A 20834-nucleotide genomic window follows, 5' to 3' on the forward strand; every position below is an offset into this window, starting at 1 on the left:
TCAGCAGTTCTCTGGACCTCGTTGGGTAAGGTTTGAATACCACTACTCATAAACTCATAAAATATGCTGTTTTTTTTTTGACACTGGATTTCTGTAGAACTCACTCATTCTAACCATTTCATCCACTCTCTATATCTTCATAATCCACCCTATATTTCTCCATAATCCACTCTCTATATCTCCATAATCCACCCTATATATCTCCATAATCCACTCTCTATATCTCCATAATCCACCCTATATATCTCCATAATCCACTCTCTATATCTCCATAATCCACTCTCTATATCTCCATAATCCACCCTATATATCTCCATAATCCACTCTATATATCTCCATAATCCACTCTCTATATCTCCATAATCCACTCTCTATATCTCCATAATCCACCCTATATATCTCCATAATCCACTCTCTATATCTCCATAATCCACCCTATATTTATCCATAATCCACTCTCTATATCTCCATAATCCACTCTCTATTTCTCCATAATCCTGTCTATATATCTCCATAATCCACTCTATATATCTCCATAATCCACTCTCTATATCTCCATAATCCACTCTCTATATCTCCATAATCCACTCTCTATATCTCCATAATCCACTCTCTATATCTCCATAACCCACTCTATATATCTCCATAATCCACTCTCTATATCTCCATAATCCACTCTCTATATCTCCATAACCCACTCTATATATCTCCATAATCCACTCTCTATATCTCCATAATCCACTCTCTATATCTCCATAATCCACTCTCTATATCTCCATAATCCACTCTCTATATCTCCATAATCCACTCTCTATATCTCCATAACCCACTCTATATATCTCCATAATCCACTCTCTATATCTCCATAATCCACTCTCTATATCTCCATAACACACTCTATATATCTCCATAATCCACTCTGTATATCTCCATAATCCACTCTCTATATCTCCATAATCCACTCTCTATATCTCCATAATCCACTCTGTATATCTCCATAATCCACTCTGTATATCTCCATAATCCCCTCTGTATATCTCCATAATCCACTCTGTATATCTCCATAATCCACTCTCTATATCTCCATAATCCACTCTATATATCTCCATAATCCACTCTCTATATCTCCATAATCCACTCTCTATATCTCCATAATCCACTCTCTATATCTCCATAATCCACTCTCTATATCTCCATAATCAACTCTGTATATCTCCATAATCCACTCTGTATATCTCCATAATCCACTCTGTATATCTCCATAATCCACTCTCTATATCTCCATAATCCACTCTCTATATCTCCATAATCCACTCAGTATATCTCCATAATCCACTCTGTATATCTCCATAATCCACTCTCTATATCTCCATAATCCACTATCTATATCTCCATAATCCACTCTCTATATCTCCATAATCCACTCTCTATATCTCCATAATCCACTCTCTATATCTCCATAATCCACTCTCTATATCTCCATAATCCACTCTCTATATCTCCATAATCCACTCTCTATATCTCCATAATCCACTCTCTATATCTCCATAATCCACTCTCTATATCTCCATAATACACTCTGTATATCTCCATAATCCACTCTGTATATCTCCATAATCCCCTCTCTATATCTCCATAATCCACTCTCTATATCTCCATAATCCACTCTCTATATCTCCATAATCCACTCTCTATATCTCCATAATCCACTCTCTATATCTCCATAATCCACTCTCTATATCTCCATAATCCACTCTGTATATCTCCATAATCCACTCTCTATATCTCCATAATCCACTCTCTATATCTCCATAATCCACTCTCTATATCTCCATAATCCCCTCTCTATATCTCCATAATCCACTCTGTATATCTCCATAATCCCCTCTGTATATCTCCATAATCCACTCTGTATATCTCCATAATCCCCTCTCTATATCTCCATAATCCACTCTCTATATCTCCATAATCCACTCTCTATATCTCCATAATCCACTCTCTATATCTCCATAATCCACTCTCTATATCTCCATAATCCACTCTCTATATCTCCATAATCCACTCTCTATATCTCCATAATCCACTCTGTATATCTCCATAATCCACTCTCTATATCTCCATAATCCACTCTCTATATCTCCATAATCCACTCTCTATATCTCCATAATCCCCTCTCTATATCTCCATAATCCACTCTCTATATCTCCATAATCCACTCTGTATATCTCCATAATCCACTCTCTATATCTCCATAATCCACTATCTATATCTCCATAATCCACTCTCTATATCTCCATAATCCACTCTCTATATCTCCATAATTCACTCTCTATATCTCCATAATCCACTCTGTATATCTCCATAATCCACTCTCTATATCTCCATAATCCACTCTCTATATCTCCATAATCCACTCTGTATATCTCCATAATCCCCTCTCTATATCTCCATAATCCACTCTCTATATCTCCATAATCCACTCTCTATATCTCCATAATCAACTCTATATATCTCCATAATCCACTCTCTATATCTCCATAATCCACTCTGTATATCTCCATAATCCACTCTCTATATTTCCATAATCCACTCTCTATATCTCCATAATCCACTCTCTATATCTCCATAATCCACTCTCTATATCTCCATAATCCACTCTCTATATCTCCATAATCCACTCTCTATATCTCCATAATCCACTCTGTATATCTCCATAATCCACTCTCTATATCTCCATAATCCACTCTCTATATTTTCATAATCCACTCTCTATATCTCCATAATCCACTCTCTATATCTCCATAATCCACTCTCTATATCTCCATAATCCACTCTCTATATCTCCATAATCCACTCTCTATATCTCCATAATCCACTCTATATATCTCCATAATCCACTCTCTATATCTCCATAATCCACTCTCTATATCTCCATAACCCACTCTCTATATCTCCATAATCCACTCTCTATATCTCCATAATCCACTCTCTATATCTCCATAATCCACTCTCTATATCTCCATAATCCCCTCTCTATATCTCCATAATCCAGCCTGATGAGTAGTACTCTCTGGTGCGGTTTGGGATTGTACATGTTGTTGAAGGGGAACTGTATGATAGTGTGTATCGGGGTACGTGACGGTATATATAAAGTTGTATTGAAGGTTGTGGGAGTGTTTTACAGGACAGTCTTCTGGATGGATGGAAGTGAACATGAGGTGGGTATTGATGTACAGTATATAATTGTGCGAGGTGTCGATGAGGTGAGGTCGGTTGGGACGGGGACGGGGACGGGGGGGGGGTGACCAAAGCCAAATGAAATCATGTGACCACCTACCAACACACCTTGGCAGAGGGGAGCTCCACACCCTCCTCCGCCCACCGAGACACGTCACCCTCGCCGGCCCCTCCAGACGGTAACCAGGGAAACAGGAGAATATGAGCATGTCCCCCACCCCAAACTGTAACCCCTTACGGGTACTGTAGGGAGGAACGCCCGGGTCTTCACAAGGCTCCAGGTCATACTCTGGAGGAGGAAAGGAGAAGGGGATATTTCATTAGTGAGGATACCCATAATACAATAGGATTAATCAATAGGATTTCTTCTAGTTGATCCATGATCACCGAAACAGTCAGCAGTACCGTCTATATACAGTGAGCTCCAAAAGTATTGGGACAGGGATTTTTGTTGTTGGTGTTTTGGATCTGTACTCCAGCACTTTGGATTCTGATACGGCTGACTGTCAGCTTTAATTTGAGGGTAATTTCATCCATATCGGGTGAACCGTTAAGAAATGAAAGCACTTTTTGTACATAGTCCCTCCCCATTTTAAGAGACTAAATGTATCGGGACAAATTCTCTTCTATGTGTATTAAAATAGTCACGAGTTTAGTATTTGGTCCTATATTCCTAGCACGCAATATTTACATCAAGCTTGTGACTCTACAAACATGTTGGATTCATTTGCTGTTTGTTTTGGTTGTGTTACAGATTATTTTGTGCCCAATAGAAATTAATGGTAAATAATGTATTGTGTCATTTTGGAGCCACTTTTATTGTTCAATAAGAATATAAAATGTTTCTAAACACTTCAACATTAATGTGGACGCTACCATGTTTAGTCCCGAATGAATCGTGAATAATGATGAGTTAAAAAGTTACAGAAGCACAAATATCATACCCCAAAGACATGATCCTCTCACCATTACAATAACAAGGGAGGTTAGTGTTTTTTGGTGGGTATGATATTTGTGCGTCTGTAACGTTTAACCTACTTCGTAACCTACCTGAGAAGGTGATGTTGAATCCTTCGTAGGAGACAGAGAAGTCTGAAAGGAAGCGTATCTGAGCGGTGTAGTTCCCATACAGGCCTGCACTGAGGGTGGGGGGCAGTGTTGAGCCCGTTAGTCTCCACAAGGGCTCGGGGAAGCTGCCGTTCTCTGTCACCAACAGGTGGTCATGGGGAGACTCTAAGTGGAATGTATGGAAGGTGAACTGGACACCTGGTGGGGCAAGAGAGAGAGAGAGAGAACAGGAGAAGAGTCAGCTACACTCTTCCTGGTGGGGCAAGAGAGAGAGAGAGAGAACAGGAGAAGAGTACGCTTGGATCATGTGTTTGTACAGCTGAGTCTGATGGTTTCTAACGCTTGATGGATCCTTTCAGAAGACAAATACAGTAGAACATATTTTAGGGTTAGTTTGGCTGTATCAAATACAGTAGAACATATTTTAGGGTTGGTTTGGCTGTATCAATTACAATAGAACATATTTTAGGGTTAGTTTGGCTGTATCAAATACAGTAGAACATATTTTAGGGTTGGTTTGGCTGTATCAATTACAATAGAACATATTTTAGGGTTGGTTTGGCTGTATCAATTACAGTAGAACATATTTTAGGGTTGGATTGGCTGTATCAAATACAGTAGAACATATTTTAGGGTTGGCTTGGCTGTATCAATTACAATAGAACATATTTTAGGGTTGGTTTGGCTGTATCAAATACAGTAGAACATATTTTAGGGTTGGTTTGGCTGTATCAATTACAGTAGAACATATTTTAGGGTTGGATTGGCTGTATCAAATACAGTAGAACATATTTTAGGGTTGGCTTGGCTGTATCAATTACAATAGAACATATTTTAGGGTTGGTTTGGCTGTATCAAATAAAGCTGATGTCACGGATCCCTCCGGAACCTTCATCACGCACCCCTGTCCCCTATTCCCACTGATTAGGACTTGTATATATGTGCCGTTTGGTTTCCATTGTCCTGTCCATTATTGTCCCCATGTCCGTTGGTGCGTGTGAATCCCTGTGCTGTATGTTTGGGGCTTTCGTGCCCTTGTGTATTGTGCAGATGATTACGGGTCTCGTCGCGTGGGTTAATCATTATGTGCTTGTGTTATTTATTCCAGGTACTCCTCGTTCTTTTGTTTGGGTTTCAACCCTGTGTTTTTGTTACGTGTTTGTTTGGTCTTCGTCCCCGTGCCTTTACACGGCACGCCGTAATTTGGGTATAATAAAAACTCCTATTATGCATTCCTGCGTCTGTCTCCCGATCCTTCATGCCAATAATACAGTAGGAATTGATTTTAGGGTTGGCCTGGCTGTATTCCTTCAACTGCACAAACACAATTTCCGACGAGAAGCTGTAAAAGGAAGTCTGATAAAATGTAGAAACTACAGGGGATGGTCAGCCACTCTGAGAGAACAATGGAATCTGAGTAGAACATGGTTCTGTGTTATAGAAGCAAAATAACAGCTTTCAACAGCATTCACCAGCCTTCATCAGCCTTCACCAGCTTTCAACAGCATTCACCAGCCTTCACCAGCCTTCACCAGCCTTCAACAGCCTTCACCAGCCTTCACCAGCCTTCACCAGCCTTCACCAGCCTTCACCAGCCTTCACCAGCCTTTACAAGGCTTCATCAGCCTTCACCAGCCTTCACCAGGCTTCAACAGCCTTCACCAGCCTTCACCAGCCTTCACCAGCCTTCACCAGCCTTCACCAGCCTTCACTAGCATTCACCAGCCTTCACCAGCCTTCACCAGCCTTCAATAGCCTTCACCAGCCTTTACCAGGCTTTTCCAGCCTTCAATAGACTTCAACAGCCTTCACCAGCCTTCAATAGCCTTCAACAGCCTTCAACATCCTTTACCAGGTTTTTCCAGCCTTCAATAGACTTCAACGGCCTTCACCAGCCTTCAATAGCCTTCAACAGCCTTCACCAGCCTTCACCAGCCTTCACCAGCCTTCACCAGCCTTTACCAGCCTTCACCAGCATTCACCAGCCTTCACCAGCCTTCACCAGCCTTCACCAGCCTTCAATAGCCTTCAATAGCCTTCAACAGCCTTCACCAGCCTTTACCAGCCTTTACCAGGCTTTTCCAGCCTTCAATAGCCTTCAATAGCCTTCAACAGCCTTCACCAGCCTTTACCAGGCTTTTCCAGCCTTCAATAGACTTCAATGGCCTTCACCAGGGGAAGAAGACACATGTTGATGACAATGGTTGTGTGGGCGTATGTTAGCACGCAAACAACACAATTACCCATCACGTATTTCCACAAGGGATTCTAATATAATGTGTCTCAATTAAACAAAAGTGTCTTTGTTGACATTGCTAAAAACAAGGATACACCTTGACATTTGAAATACTTGTAACGGAATTCCTCCTCCTCTTCATCCGAAGAGGAGGAGCAGGGATTGAACCAAAATGCAGCGTTTGAATTCGACATAATATTTATTTACAAAACGGAAAAACACGAAAACACTTTCACAAATTACAAAACAATAAACGACGTAGACAGACCTGGACGACGAACTTACATGAAACACGAAGAACGCATGAACAGGAAAACTGACTACATAAAAGAACGAACGTACAAACAAACCGAGACAGTCCCGTGTGGCGCGACAAACACAGACACAGGAGACAACCACCCACAACAAACAGTGTGAAAACACCTACCTTAATATGACTCTCAATCAGAGGAAATGAAAACCACCTGCCTCTAATTGAGAGCCATATCAGGTCACCCTTTAAACCAACATAGAAACAGAAAACATAGACTGCCCACCCAAACTCACGTCCTGACCAACTAACACATACAAAAACTAACAGAAAACAGGTCAGGAACGTGACAATACTTAAATTAATGAAACAAAAAACTTTTTTATGTAGTTCTTATGACGTGTGCCCCATGAAAATACTTTATAGCAGGGATCGGCAAAACCGGCCCGCGAGTGATTTCATACATATATACAGTACCAGTCAAAATGTTGGACACACCTACTCATTCAAGGGCTTTTCATTATTTTGTACTATTCTCTACATTGTAGAATAATAGTGAAGACATCAAAACTATGAAATAACACATATGGAATCATGTAGTAACCAAAAAAAGTGTTAAGCAAATCAAAATATATTTTGTATTTGAGATTCTTCGAAGTAGCCATCCTTTGCCTTGATGACGGCTTTGCACACCCTTGGCATTCTCTCAACCAGCTTCATGATGTAGTCACCTGGAATGTATTTCAACTAACAGGTGTGCCTTGTTAAAAGTTAATTTGTGGAATTTCTTTCCTTCTTAATGTGTTTGAGCCAATCAGTTGTGTTGTGACAAGGTAGGGGTGGTATACTGAAGATAGCCCTATTTGGTAAAATACCAAGTCCATATTATGTCAGGAACATCTCAAATAAGCAAAGAAAAATGACAGTCCATCATTACTTTAAGACATGAACGTCAGTCAATCTAAAAAATGTCAAGATCTTTGAAAGTTTCTTCAAGTGCAGTCGCAAAAACCATCAAGCACTATGATGTAACTGGCTCTCATGAGGACTGCCACTGGAAAGGAAGACCCAGAGTTACCTCTGCTGCAGAGGATAAGTTCATTAGAGTTACCAGCCTCAGAAATTGCAGCCCAAATAAATGTTTCACAGAGTTCAAGTAACAGTCAGTCACATCTCCACATCAACTGTTCAGAGGAGACTGCGTGAATCAGGCCTTCATGGTCGAATAGCTGCAAAGAAACCACTACTAAAGGACACCAATAATAATACGATTTTGCTTAGGCCAAGTAACACAATCAATGGCGATTAGACCGGTGGAAATTTGTCCTTTGGTCTGATGACTGCAAATTTGTGATATCTGGTTCCAACCACTGCGTCTTTCTGAGATGCAGAGTAGGTGAATGGATGATCTCTGCATGTGTGGTTCCCACCGTGAAGCACGGAGGAGGAGGTGTGATGGTTTGGGGGTTCTTTGCTGGTGACACTGTCAGTGATTTTTTTTAAATTCAAGGCACACTTAACCAGCATTGCTACCACAGCATTCTGCAGCGATACACCATCCCGTCTGGTTTGCGCTTAGTGGGGCTATCATTTGTTTTTCAACAGGACAATGACCTAACACACCTCCATGCTGCCGGGGCGGCAGGTAGCCTAGTGGTCAGAGTGTTGGACTAGAAACCGAAAGGTTGCAAGATTGAATCCCCGAGCCGAAAAGGTAAAAATCTGCCGTTCTGCCCCTGAACAAGGTTAACCCACTGTTCCTAGGCCGTCATTGAACATAAGAATTTGTTCTTAACTGACTTGCCTGGTAAAATAAAACAAATAATAATTTGACCGTGAAGGAACTTTTTTCATTACTTCATGATTTCATATGTGTTATTTCATAGTTTTGATGTCTTCACTATTATTCTACAATGTAGAAAATAGTAAAATATAGAAAAACTCTTGAATGAGTAGGTGTGTCCAAACTTTAGTACCAGTCAAAAGTTTGGACACACCTACTCATTCAAGAGTTTTTCAAGGGTTTTTCTATATATTTACTATTTTCTACATGGGGGGGGGGGGGGGGGGGTCATTTTTGGTTAAAGAAAAGACAGTAAAATCATCAGGAGTTCAGCAAAACATTTGATAATTTCAGGAAATCTGTATTTCCCCCCCCTCAAAAAAAAGATGAGATCGTGTCTCAATTTAATCAAGGAGTGAAATGATTGTTATTTTCAGATACAATCTCATTTTGGGGCTTAACTGTAGTCAATTTACAGTGTATAAATGATTATCATTCTGTTCTGGACCAACAACCATTCGCTCAGACGAAAATTGTTCCGAGCTTGAATCTAGATGCATACCCCTAACCTACAGCCTACACAGGTTTCACATCTGGTGCTAGATCTAATAGTCATGTGACAGGGGGTTGGGCAACCAAGATACTTTATGAAGAGGAAACCAAGATACTTTATGAAGAGGAAGCCAAGATACTTTATGAAGAGGAAACCAAGATACTTTATGAAGAGGAAACCAAGATACTTTATGAAGAGGTAACCAAGATACTATATGAAGAGGTAACCAAGATACTTTATGAAGAGGAAACCAAGATACTTTATGAAGAGGAAACCAAGATACTTTATGAAGAGGAAACCAAGATACTTTATGAAGAGGTAACCAAGATACTATATGAAGAGGTAACCAAGATACTTTATGAAGAGGAAACCAAGATACTTTATGAAGAGGAAACCAATATACTTTATGAAGAGGAAACCAAGATACTTTATGAAGAGGAAACCAATATACTTTATGAAGAGGAAACCAAGATACTTCATGAAGAGGAAACCAAGATACTTTATGAAGAGGAAACCAATATACTTTATGAAGAGGTAACCAAGATACTTTATGAAGAGGAAACCAAGATACTTTATGAAGAGGTAACCAATATACTTTATAAAGAGGTAACCAAGATACTTTATGAAGAGGAAACCAAGATACTTTATGAAGAGGTTACCAAGAAACTTCATGAAGAGGTTACCAAGATACCTTATGAAGAGGAAACCAATATACTTTATGAAAAGGTAACCAATATACTTTATAAAGAGGTAACCAAGATACTTTATGAAGAGGTAACCAAGATACTTTATGAAGAGGTAACCAAGATACTTCATGAAGAGGTAACCAAGATACTATATGAAGAGGTAACTAAGATACTTCATGAAGAGGGAACCAATATACTTAATGAAGAGGTAACAAAGATAATTTATGAAGAGGTAACCAAGATACTTTATGAAGAGGTAACAACTCTAATAGTGATGTGACTGGGGGGTTGGGTATCAGCGGTGCAGGGATGTACCAGCATTCTTTAAAGGGCCTGATGAAGTGAAATGACAATGTCAGTGAAATTGAATTAGACTGAAAGCATGTAGACAGGAGTGGCCCTGCTCACCTTTGCCGTGGGAGGACTCTATCATCCAGGTGCAGTTGAGGTTGTGAGGATAGAAGTCTGGAAACCCCGGAGAGAGGATGGTACCGGTGTTACCCTGAATATAACCTCCACACAACGCTGCAGAGAGAGGGAGGGAGGGGGAGGAGATGGAGGGAGGCATAAAGAGAGGATGGTTAGATAGAGCGAGAGAGAGAGAGAGAGAGAGAGAGAGAGAGAAAGAGAGAGAGAGAGAGAGAGAGAGTGAAAGAGAGAGAGTGAAAGAGAGAGAGTGAAAGAGAGAGAGTGAAAGAGAGAGAGCGAAAGAGAGAGAGCGAAAGCGAAAGCGAGAGCGAGAGCGAGAGAGAGAGAGAGAGAGAGAGAGAGAGAGAGAGAGAGAGAGAGCGAGCGAGCGAAAGAGAGAGCGAGAGCGCGAAAGAGAGAGAGAGCGGGATAGAGAGGGAGAGAGAGAGAGAAATAAAGAGAGAGGGACAGAGAGGGACAGAGAGAGAGACAGACAGAGACAGTAATGGTAGATACTAGAACTACACTTAATGAAATGTCCCCAGGTTCCACCAGGCACTACAATGCAGTTTACTAGCAGTGCCCTTCTGAAGGACACATACAGAGAGGGGGATATCATCAATATCATTATACAGGAGGAGGAAATCAATACTGGCCTTAAATATAAAAGCCTTTACAGTGAAATAGGAAGGAGAGGCATAGATAAAACATATTTTACAGAGGAAAAAAGAGAGATGACCATTTTAGAGGGCAGGAAACATCTTGAAAGACGTGTCTAGTTGCCAAATACTCATAGAATATAGTGAATATAGCGTCTCATAAAGAAGTATTGCGAAAAGGCTGTCACTTTGAGAATACATTCGGACACTACATAGCAGGGCCACTGATTTAGGGTCCGTTTCAAGATTCCCCCCCCAACGGTTAAATTTAGATATTGGGAAGTCATAAGATTATGCTATTATCCTAGCGTTACCGTATGATAAGGGCAACTTCCACCTGGAGCTAACCTGGGCGCCATTTTGTGAACAGAATTCAGAATCGGGCCGTACCATCACAGCTGGGCAGGGGTCGACTCCACTGGAAGTTTGGTTCACACTCCAGGGGTTCCGGGTCGCTGAGGGAGTACCCCGCGTCACAGCTGAACGTTACCAAGGCACCCACGTAGAAGTCGTTGCCGTGGCGTTGGCCGTTGACGGGGATGCCAGGGTCGACACAGTGATCTGACTGTAGCTGTAGAGCTGAGGAGGAAAATACACATGGGTTATTATACACACACACACACACACACACACACACACACACACACACACACACACACACACACACACACACACACACACACACACACACACACACACACACCCCTCTTCCCTACACTACAATACAACATCCATACTGATTGTGTCTGTCATTCTGTATTTCAGGTGAAACACGTATCTGAAATGGACCAGTGTAGCAGTGCGACATACTAAAAGGCATTTATTCAGTAGCATAACACACTAAGCTGTGTACCAAGTGGCACACTATTCTCTACACCAAGAGGACCGCAATGGAAATAAGTCCCAGTCTTCATTGTGTGTTGTCCTCCATGATTTAACTCGTGTGCACGTATGGCTTTTTCAAGTTGTATGTGTGCTTGTTTTTTTTTTTTTTTAAATGTTTGAATTAATAAACTAAACTAAAGTACTTTTGACCAGTGTCCATACGGAGAAGGGTGCCATTTGGGACACAAACTAAAACTCTTGGACAACTTCCTGTCAGTTTTTGTTGTGAATCCAGGGACCAACTCAAAGTGATCTCTCCCACACACATACCTGTCTCTGTTTCTGTCTGAGTGGGGCCGTAGCCATGGGGAATTATTACAGCCAAGCAGAGAGTGGTGGTGTGACTAAGGGTTACTAAGCGTTACTATGGGTAACTAAGGGTTACTAAGGGTTACCAAGGTGAGTCAGGTAAAGCAGAGAGTGGTGGTGTTACTAAGGGTTACTAAGGGTTACTAAGGATTACTAAGGGTTACTAAGGGTTACTAATGATTACTAAGGGCTACTAAGGGTTACTAAATGTAACTAAGGGTTACTAAGGTGAGAGTCGGGTAAAGCAGAGAGCGATGGAGTTACTAAGGGTTACTAAGGATTACTAAGGGTTACTAAGGATTACTAAGGGTTACTAAGGGTTACTAAGGGTTACTAAGGATTACTAAGGATTACTAAGGGTTACTAAGGGTTACTAAGGGTTACTAAGGGTTACTAAGGATTACTAAGGGTTACTAAGGATTACTAAGGGTTACTAAGGGTTACTAAGGATTACTAAGGGTTGCTAAGGGTTACTAAGGATTACTAATGGTACCGAAACCTTACTCACTAAGGTGAGTCAGGTAAAGCAGAGAGAGGTGGTGTGACTCAAGGTTCCTAAGGGTTACTAAGGGTTACTAAAGGTAACTAAGGGTTACTAAGGTGAGTCGGGTATACTTCAACTCTCACCTTGATGGATAACACTGTTTTCAAAAGTGTTTGTGTGTGTATTCGTGGCCCCATGTGAGAGTGTGTGTGTATTTGTGGCCCCATGTGAGAGTGTGTGTGTTTGTGTGTGTATTCGTGGCCCCATGCAAGAGTGTGTGTGTGTATTCGTGGCCCCATGCGAGAGTGTGTATGTTTGTGTGTGTATTCGTGGCCCCATGCGAGAGTGTGTGTGTATTTGTGGCCCCATGTGAGAGTGTGTGTGTTTGTGTGTGTATTCGTGGCCCCATGCGAGAGTGTGTGTGTATTTGTGGCCCCATGCAAGAGTGTGTGTGTGTATTCGTGGCCCCATGCGAGAGTGTGTATGTTTGTGTGTGTATTCGTGGCCCCATGCGAGAGTGTGTGTGTATTCGTGGCCCCATGCGAGAGTGTGTGTGTATTCGTGGCCCCATGCGAGAGTGTGTGTGTTTGTGTGTGTATTCGTGGCCCCATGTGAGAGTGTGTGTGTATTCGTGGCCCAATGTGAGAGTGTGTGTGTATTCGTGGCCCCATGCGAGAGTGTGTATGTTTGTGTGTGTATTCGTGGCCCCATGCGAGAGTGTGTGTGTATTCGTGGCCCCATGCGAGAGTGTGTGTGTTTGTGTGTGTATTCGTGGCCCCATGTGAGAGTGTGTGTGTATTCGTGGCCCAATGTGAGAGTGTGTGTGTATTCGTGGCCCCATGCGAGAGTGTGTGTGTTTGTGTGTGTATTCGTGGCCCCATGTGAGAGTGTGTGTGTATTCGTGGCCCCATGTGAGAGTGTGTGTGTATTCGTGGCCCCATGCGAGAGTGTGTATGTTTGTGTGTGTATTCGTGGCCCCATGTTAGAGTGTGTGTGTATTCGTGGCCCCATGCGAGAGTGTGTGTGTATTTGTGGCCCCATGTTAGAGTGTGTGTGTATTCGTGGCCCCATGCGAGAGTGTGTGTGTATTTGTGGCCCCATGTGAGAGTGTGTGTGTATTCGTGGCCCCATGCGAGAGTGTGTGTGTATTTGTGGCCCCATGTGAGAGTGTGTGTGTATTCATGGCCCCATGTGAGAGTGTGTGTGTATTCGTGGCCCCATGTGAGAGTGTGTGTGTATTCGTGGCCCAATGTGAGAGTGTGTGTGTATTCGTGGCCCCATGCGAGAGTGTGTATGTTTGTGTGTGTATTCGTGGCCCCATGCGAGAGTGTGTGTGTATTCGCGGCCCCATGCGAGAGTGTGTGTGTTTGTGTGTGTATTCGTGGCCCCATGTGAGAGTGTGTGTGTATTCGTGGCCCCATGTGAGAGTGTGTGTGTATTCGTGGCCCCATGCGAGAGTGTGTGTGTATTCGTGGCCCCATGTGAGAGTGTGTGTGTATTCGTGGCCCCATGCGAGAGTGTGTATGTTTGTGTGTGTATTCGTGGCCCCATGTTAGAGTGTGTGTGTATTCGTGGCCCCATGTTAGAGTGTGTGTGTATTCGTGGCCCCATGTGAGAGTGTGTGTGTATTCGTGGCCCCATGCGAGAGTGTGTGTGTATTCGTGGCCCCATGCGAGAGTGTGTATGTTTGTGTGTGTATTCGTGGCCCCATGTTAGAGTGTGTGTGTATTCGTGGCCCCATGTTAGAGTGTGTGTGTATTCGTGGCCCCATGTTAGAGTGTGTGTGTATTCGTGGCCCCATGTGAGAGTGTGTGTGTATTCGTGGCCCCATGCGAGAGTGTGTGTGTATTCGTGGCCCCATGCGAGAGTGTGTGTGTATTTGTGGCCCCATGTGAGAGTGTGTGTGTATTCGTGGCCCCATGTGAGAGTGTGTGTGTATTCGTGGCCCCATGCGAGAGTGTGTGTGTATTCGTGGCCCCATGCGAGAGTGTGTATGTTTGTGTGTGTATTCGTGGCCCCATGCGAGAGTGTGTGTGTATTTGTGGCCCCATGTGAGAGTGTGTGTGTTTGTGTGTGTATTCGTGGCCCCATGCGAGAGTGTGTGTGTATTCGTGGCCTCATGCGAGAGTGTGTATGTTTGTGTGTGTATTCGTGGCCCCATGCGAGAGTGTGTGTGTATTTGTGGCCCCATGTGAGAGTGTGTGTGTTTGTGTGTGTATTCGTGGCCCCATGTGAGAGTGTGTGTGTATTCGTGGCCCCATGCGAGAGTGTGTGTGTATTCGTGGCCCCATGCGAGAGTGTGTGTGTATTCGTGGCCCCATGCGAGAGTGTGTGTGTATTCGTGGCCCCATGCGAGAGTGTGTATGTTTGTGTGTGTATTCGTGGCCCCATGCAAGAGTGTGTGTGTATTCGTGGCCCCATGTTAGAGTGTGTGTGTATTCGTGGCCCCATGCGAGAGTGTGTGTGACAGGGTTGTCGTTGAATAAAATCAACCCTGTAATTATTAGATACATGGAACTGTTGTGTCTTAGAAGTCTGCACAGAGAAAAGGGAGCCCCCATTGACGATGGTTTTAATATCAGCTAATTAATATCAACTCATTATTGTCAGCTCATTAATATAATCTCATTAATATGATTATTTTGATTATATTATATGGCATAATAATAGCTCAGTCATGGACTAGGCATGATTATAGCTCAGTCAGGGACCTGGCATGATTATAGCTCAGTCAGGGACCTGGCATGATTATAGCTCAGTCAGGGACCTGGCATGTTTATAGCTCAGTCAGGGACCTGGCATGATTATAGCTCAGTCAGGGACCTGGCATGATTATAGCTCAGTCAGGGACCTGGCATGATTATAGCTCAGTCAGGGACCTGGCATGTTTATAGCTCAGTCAGGGACCAGGCATGATTGTAGCTCAGTCAGGGACCTGGCATGATTATAGCTCAGTCAGGGACCTGGCATGTTTATAGCTCAGTCAGGGACCTGGCATGATTATAGCTGTAACGGCTTTCTTCCTCCTCTTCATCCGAAGAGGAGGAGCAGGGATTTGACCAAAACGCAGCGTTGTTATATGACATGATTTATTTAAACAAGACGAAAAAACACGAAACGAAAACACTTGAATAATTAACAAAATAACAAAACGGAGTAGACAGACCTGGACATGGAACTTACATAAATACACGAAGAACTCACGAACAGGAACAGACTACATAAACCGAGACAGTCCCGTGTGGCGCGACAAACACTGACACCGGAGACAACCACCCACGACAAACAAAGTGAAAACACCTACCTTAATATGATTCTCAATCAGAGGAGATGAAAACCACCTGCCTCTAATTGAGAACCATATTAGGTACCCATTAACCAACATAGAAACAGAAAACATAGACTGCCCACCCAAACTCACGTCCTGACCAACTAACACATACAAAAACTAACAGAAAACAGGTCAGGAACGTGACATAACACCCGCCCTTAAGGTGCGAACTCCGGGCGCACCAGCACAAAGTCTAGGGGAGGGTCTGGGTGGGCATCTGACCACGGTGGTGGCTCAGGCTCAGGGCGAGGTCCCCACCCCACCATAGTCAATCCCAGCTTACATCTCCCCCTTAGAATGACCACCCTCTTTTTCCACCCACCTAATATAAGGGGCAACACCAAGATAAGGGACCGCTCCGGGACAAGGTAGCTCAGGACAGCGAGGTAGGTCGAGATAGAGAGGTAGCTCAGGATAGAGAGGTAGCTCAGGATAGAGAGATAGCTCAGGATAGAGGGGCAACTCCGGACTGAAAGGCAGCTCCGGACAGAGAGACAGCTCTGGACTGAGGGGCAGTTCCGGATTACTGGCAGCTCCGGGCTGGCTGACGGCTCTGGACGCTCATGGCTGGCTGACGGCTCTGGACGCTCATGGCTGGCTGACGGCTCTGGATGCTCATGGCTGGCTGACGGCTCTGGACGCTCATGGCTGGCTGACGGCTCTGGACGCTCATGGCTGGCTGACGGCTCTGGACGCTCATGGCTGGCTGACGGCTCTGGACGCTCATGGCTCACTGGCGGTTCTTGACGCTCATGGCTCACTGACGGCTCTGGCAGATCCTGTCTGGTTGGCGGCTCTGGCAGATCCTGTCTGGTTGGCGGCTCTGGCAGATCCTGTCTGGTTGGCGGCTCTGGCAGATCCTGTCTGGTTGGCGGCTCTGGCAGATCCTGTCTGGTTGGCGGCTCTGGCAGATCCTGTCTGGTTGGCGGCTCTGGCAGATCCTGACTGACGAATGGCTCTAGCGGCTCCTGACTGACTAACGGCTCTGACGGCTCGGGACAGACGGGCGGCTCTAATGGCTCGGGACAGACGGATGGCTCAGACGGCGCTGGGGAGACGGATGGCTCAGACGGCGCTGGGGAGACGGATGGCTCAGACGGCGCTGGGGAGACGGATGGCTCAGATGGCGCTGCGGAGACGGATGGCTCAGATGGCGCTGCGGAGACGGATGGCTCAGATGGCGCTGCGGAGACGGATGGCTCTGGCTGATCCTGTCTGGCGGAAGGCTTTGGCTGCTCCTGTCTGGCGGAAGGCTCTAGCGGCTCCTGTCTGGCGGAAGGCTCTAGCGGCTCCTGTCTGGCGGAAGGCTCTGTAGGCTCATGGCAGACGGGCGGCTTTGCAGGCTCATGGCAGACGGGCGGCTTTGAAGGCTCAATACAGACGGGCAGTTCATGCGGCGCTTGGCAGACGGACAGTTCAGGCGCCGTTGGGCAGACGGCAGACTCTGGCCGGCTGAGACGCACTGTAGGCCTGGTGCGTGGTGCCGGAACTGGAGGCACCGGACTGGAGACACGCACTTCAAGCCTAGTGCGGGGAGCAGGGACAGGGCACACTGACCTCTCGAAGCGCACTATAGGCCTGGTGCGTGGTACCGGCACTGGTGGCACCGGGCTGAGTGCACGCACATCAGGACGAGTACGGGGAGAAGGAACAGTGCGTACAGGGCTCTGGAGACGCACAGGAGGCTTAGTGCGTGGTGCCGGAACTGGAGGCACTGGGCTGGAGACACGCACCATAGGGAGAGTGCGTGGAGGAGGAACAGGGCTCTGAAAACGCACTGGAAGCCTGGTGCGTGGTGTAGGCACTGGTGGTACTGGGCTGGGGCGGGGAGGTAGCGTCGGAAATACCGGACCGTGCAAGCGTACTGGCTCCCTTGAGCATTGAGCCTGCCCAACCTTACCTGGTTGAATGCTCCCCGTCGCCCGACCAGTGCGGGGAGGTGGAATAACCCGCACCGGGCTATGTAGGCGAACCGGGGACACCCTGCGTAAGGCTGGTGCCATGTAAGCCGGCCCAAGGAGACGCACTGGAGACCAGACGCGTTGAGCCGGCCTCATGACACCTGGCTCAATGCCCAATCTAGCCCTACCAGTGCGGGGAGGTGGAATAACCCGCACCGGGCTATGCACACGTACAGGAGACACCATGCGCTCTACTGCGTAACACGATGTCTGCCCGTACTCCCGCTCTCCACGGTAAGCCTGGGAAGTGGGCGCAGGTTTCCTACCTGCCCTCGGCCCACTACCTCTTAGCCCCCCCCCAATAAATTTTTGGGGTCTCTTCTCGGGCTTCCAGCCACGTCTCCTTGCTGCCTCCTCATACCACCGCTCTTGGGCTCTCGCTGCCTCCATCTCCTCACGAGCGCGGCGATATTCCCCAATGTGAGCCCAGTGTCCTTTTCCCTCCAATACTTCCTCCCAAGTCCATGAGTCCTGATTTCTTGGCCGCTGCTCAAACTTGCGCTGCTTGGTTCTGGATTGGTGGGTGGTTCTGTAACGGCTTTCTTCCTCCTCTTCATCCGAAGAGGAGGAGCAGGGATTTGACCAAAACGCAGCGTTGTTATATGACATGATTTATTTAAACAAGACGAAAAAACACGAAACGAAAACACTTGAATAATTAACAAAATAACAAAACGGAGTAGACAGACCTGGACATGGAACTTACATAAATACACGAAGAACTCACGGACAGGAACAGACTACATAAACCGAGACAGTCCCGTGTGGCGCGACAAACACTGACACCGGAGACAACCACCCACGACAAACAAAGTGAAAACACCTACCTTAATATGATTCTCAATCAGAGGAGATGAAAACCACCTGCCTCTAATTGAGAACCATATTAGGTACCCATTAACCAACATAGAAACAGAAAACATAGACTGCCCACCCAAACTCACGTCCTGACCAACTAACACATACAAAAACTAACAGAAAACAGGTCAGGAACGTGACAATAGCTCAGTCAGGGACCTGGCATGTTTATAGCTCAGTCAGGGACCTGGCATGATTATAGCTCAGTCAGGGACCTGGCATGATTATAGCTCAGTCAGGGACCTGGCATGATTATAGCTCAGTCATGGACCTGGCATGATTATAGCTCAGTCAGGGACCTGGCATGTTTATAGCTCAGTCAGGGACCTGGCATGATTATAGCTCAGTCAGAGACCTGGCAGGATTATAGCTCAGTCAGAGACCTGGCAGGATTATAGCTCAGTCAGAGACCTGGCAGGATTATAGCTCAGTCAGAGACCAGGCATGATTGTAGCTCAGTCAGGGACCAGGCATGATTATAGCTCAGTCAGAGACCTGGCATGATTATAGCTCAGTCAGAGACCTGGCAGGATTATAGCTCAGTCAGGGACCTGGCATGATTATAGCTCAGTCATGGACCTGGCATGATTATAGCTCAGTCAGGGACCTGGCATGTTTATAGCTCAGTCAGGGACCTGGCATGATTATAGCTCAGTCAGAGACCTGGCAGGATTATAGCTCAGTCAGAGACCTGGCAGGATTATAGCTCAGTCAGAGACCTGGCAGGATTATAGCTCAGTCAGAGACCAGGCATGATTGTAGCTCAGTCAGGGACCAGGCATGATTATAGCTCAGTCAGAGACCTGGCATGATTATAGCTCAGTCAGAGACCTGGCAGGATTATAGCTCAGTCAGAGACCTGGCAGGATTATAGCTCAGTCAGAGACCTGGCATGATTATAGCTCAGTCAGAGACCTGGCAGGATTATAGCTCAGTCAGAGACCTGGCAGGATTATAGCTCAGTCAGAGACCTGGCAGGATTATAGCTCAGTCAGAGACCTGGCAGGATTATAGCTCAGTCAGAGACCTGGCATGATTATAGCTCAGTCAGAGACCTGGCAGGATTATAGCTCAGTCAGAGACCTGGCATGATTGTAGCAGTGGAATAAAAACACCGTATGTGACACATTTCAAGAAACTAAGTGTATGTCACGCGTCACTACTTCACAGGAGGCATTTGAACGTAAACTTTTTTTTAAATCAAAATGTTTTTTGGCAGAACAAGCCAGAAACCTTTTCACTAGCTTTGTCTAGATTGGCTGAGATAATGTAGAGAGATGAGTTCGGATTGAATTACCATGAAGCACGCTTCTGTCTGTAACATGAGCTGGTCAAAATGTGTAGGTATCCTTTCTAACGCAGCTTTTTTGAAAGATATCATGACGAACTGCAAAAGTGTTGCTAAGGCTCTCCCCCCTTCTGGAGGACCGAGTTTTGAAATCAGTGGAATGCCTGGTGGAAGTAGAGTATGATAGCTAATGAGATTTAAAAAAATCTGAGGGTTTAATTGTAAATGCGGAGGGAGTCGAAAAGAGAACACTGAAGGCCGTTGTATAAAACACCTGTCCCCGGATTACATCTTCAAACTAAAGGGTAACCATGGCATCCGTAACAGAGAGGGAGAAGCGTTCATCCATGTAAACGGGTAAGAGAGTCTAGCTACATTTTAAAATATTATACAAGTTGTTTTCGTATCTCAGACCCAATTGCATTGCTAGTGATAGCCTAATGTTAGCTAGCTAGCTAACATTGAACCTATTTGGTTAGCTTTAGCTACCTGTAAATTAATGCAGGGAAGTAATGCTATGAGTTGGGATTATAGTTAATAGTTTAGCTAGCTAGCTACGTGTCTAAACGAATGACTCCACTATGCAAGTAACCATTTCACTGTACCATTTACACCTTCTATATCCTATGCATGTGACAAATATATTTTGATTTGATATAGTGTGTTTTTACCAGAGACGGTAATGTGAAGTGCTAATGACAAGTGCTCAGCATATGTGGGAACTTCTTCAAGACTGTTGGAAAAGCATTCCAGGTGAAGCTGGTTGATAGAATGCCAAGAGTGTAAACAGCTGTCAGGCAAGGCAAAGGGTGGCTACATTGAAGAATCTAAATATCTC

At 44.9% G+C, this 20834-nt stretch overlaps 1 protein-coding gene across 1 annotated transcript in view; it reads right to left on the bottom strand.

Moving 5' to 3' along the window:
* LOC120027115 (CUB and sushi domain-containing protein 2-like) overlaps positions 1-20834 on the bottom strand; it is a 176662-nt gene that overhangs the window by 140602 nt on the left and 15226 nt on the right. The window contains exons 2-5 of the mRNA XM_038971953.1: positions 11271-11459; positions 10222-10338; positions 4288-4503; positions 3338-3526 (exon numbers count right to left, since the gene is read on the bottom strand). Of these exons, the coding sequence (XP_038827881.1) occupies positions 3338-3526; positions 4288-4503; positions 10222-10338; positions 11271-11459 (711 nt within the window). The remainder of the gene's footprint in view (positions 1-3337; positions 3527-4287; positions 4504-10221; positions 10339-11270; positions 11460-20834) is intronic.

Source organism: Salvelinus namaycush, chromosome 32 (assembly GCF_016432855.1).
Source record: "Salvelinus namaycush isolate Seneca chromosome 32, SaNama_1.0, whole genome shotgun sequence".
NCBI lineage: Eukaryota > Metazoa > Chordata > Actinopteri > Salmoniformes > Salmonidae > Salvelinus > Salvelinus namaycush.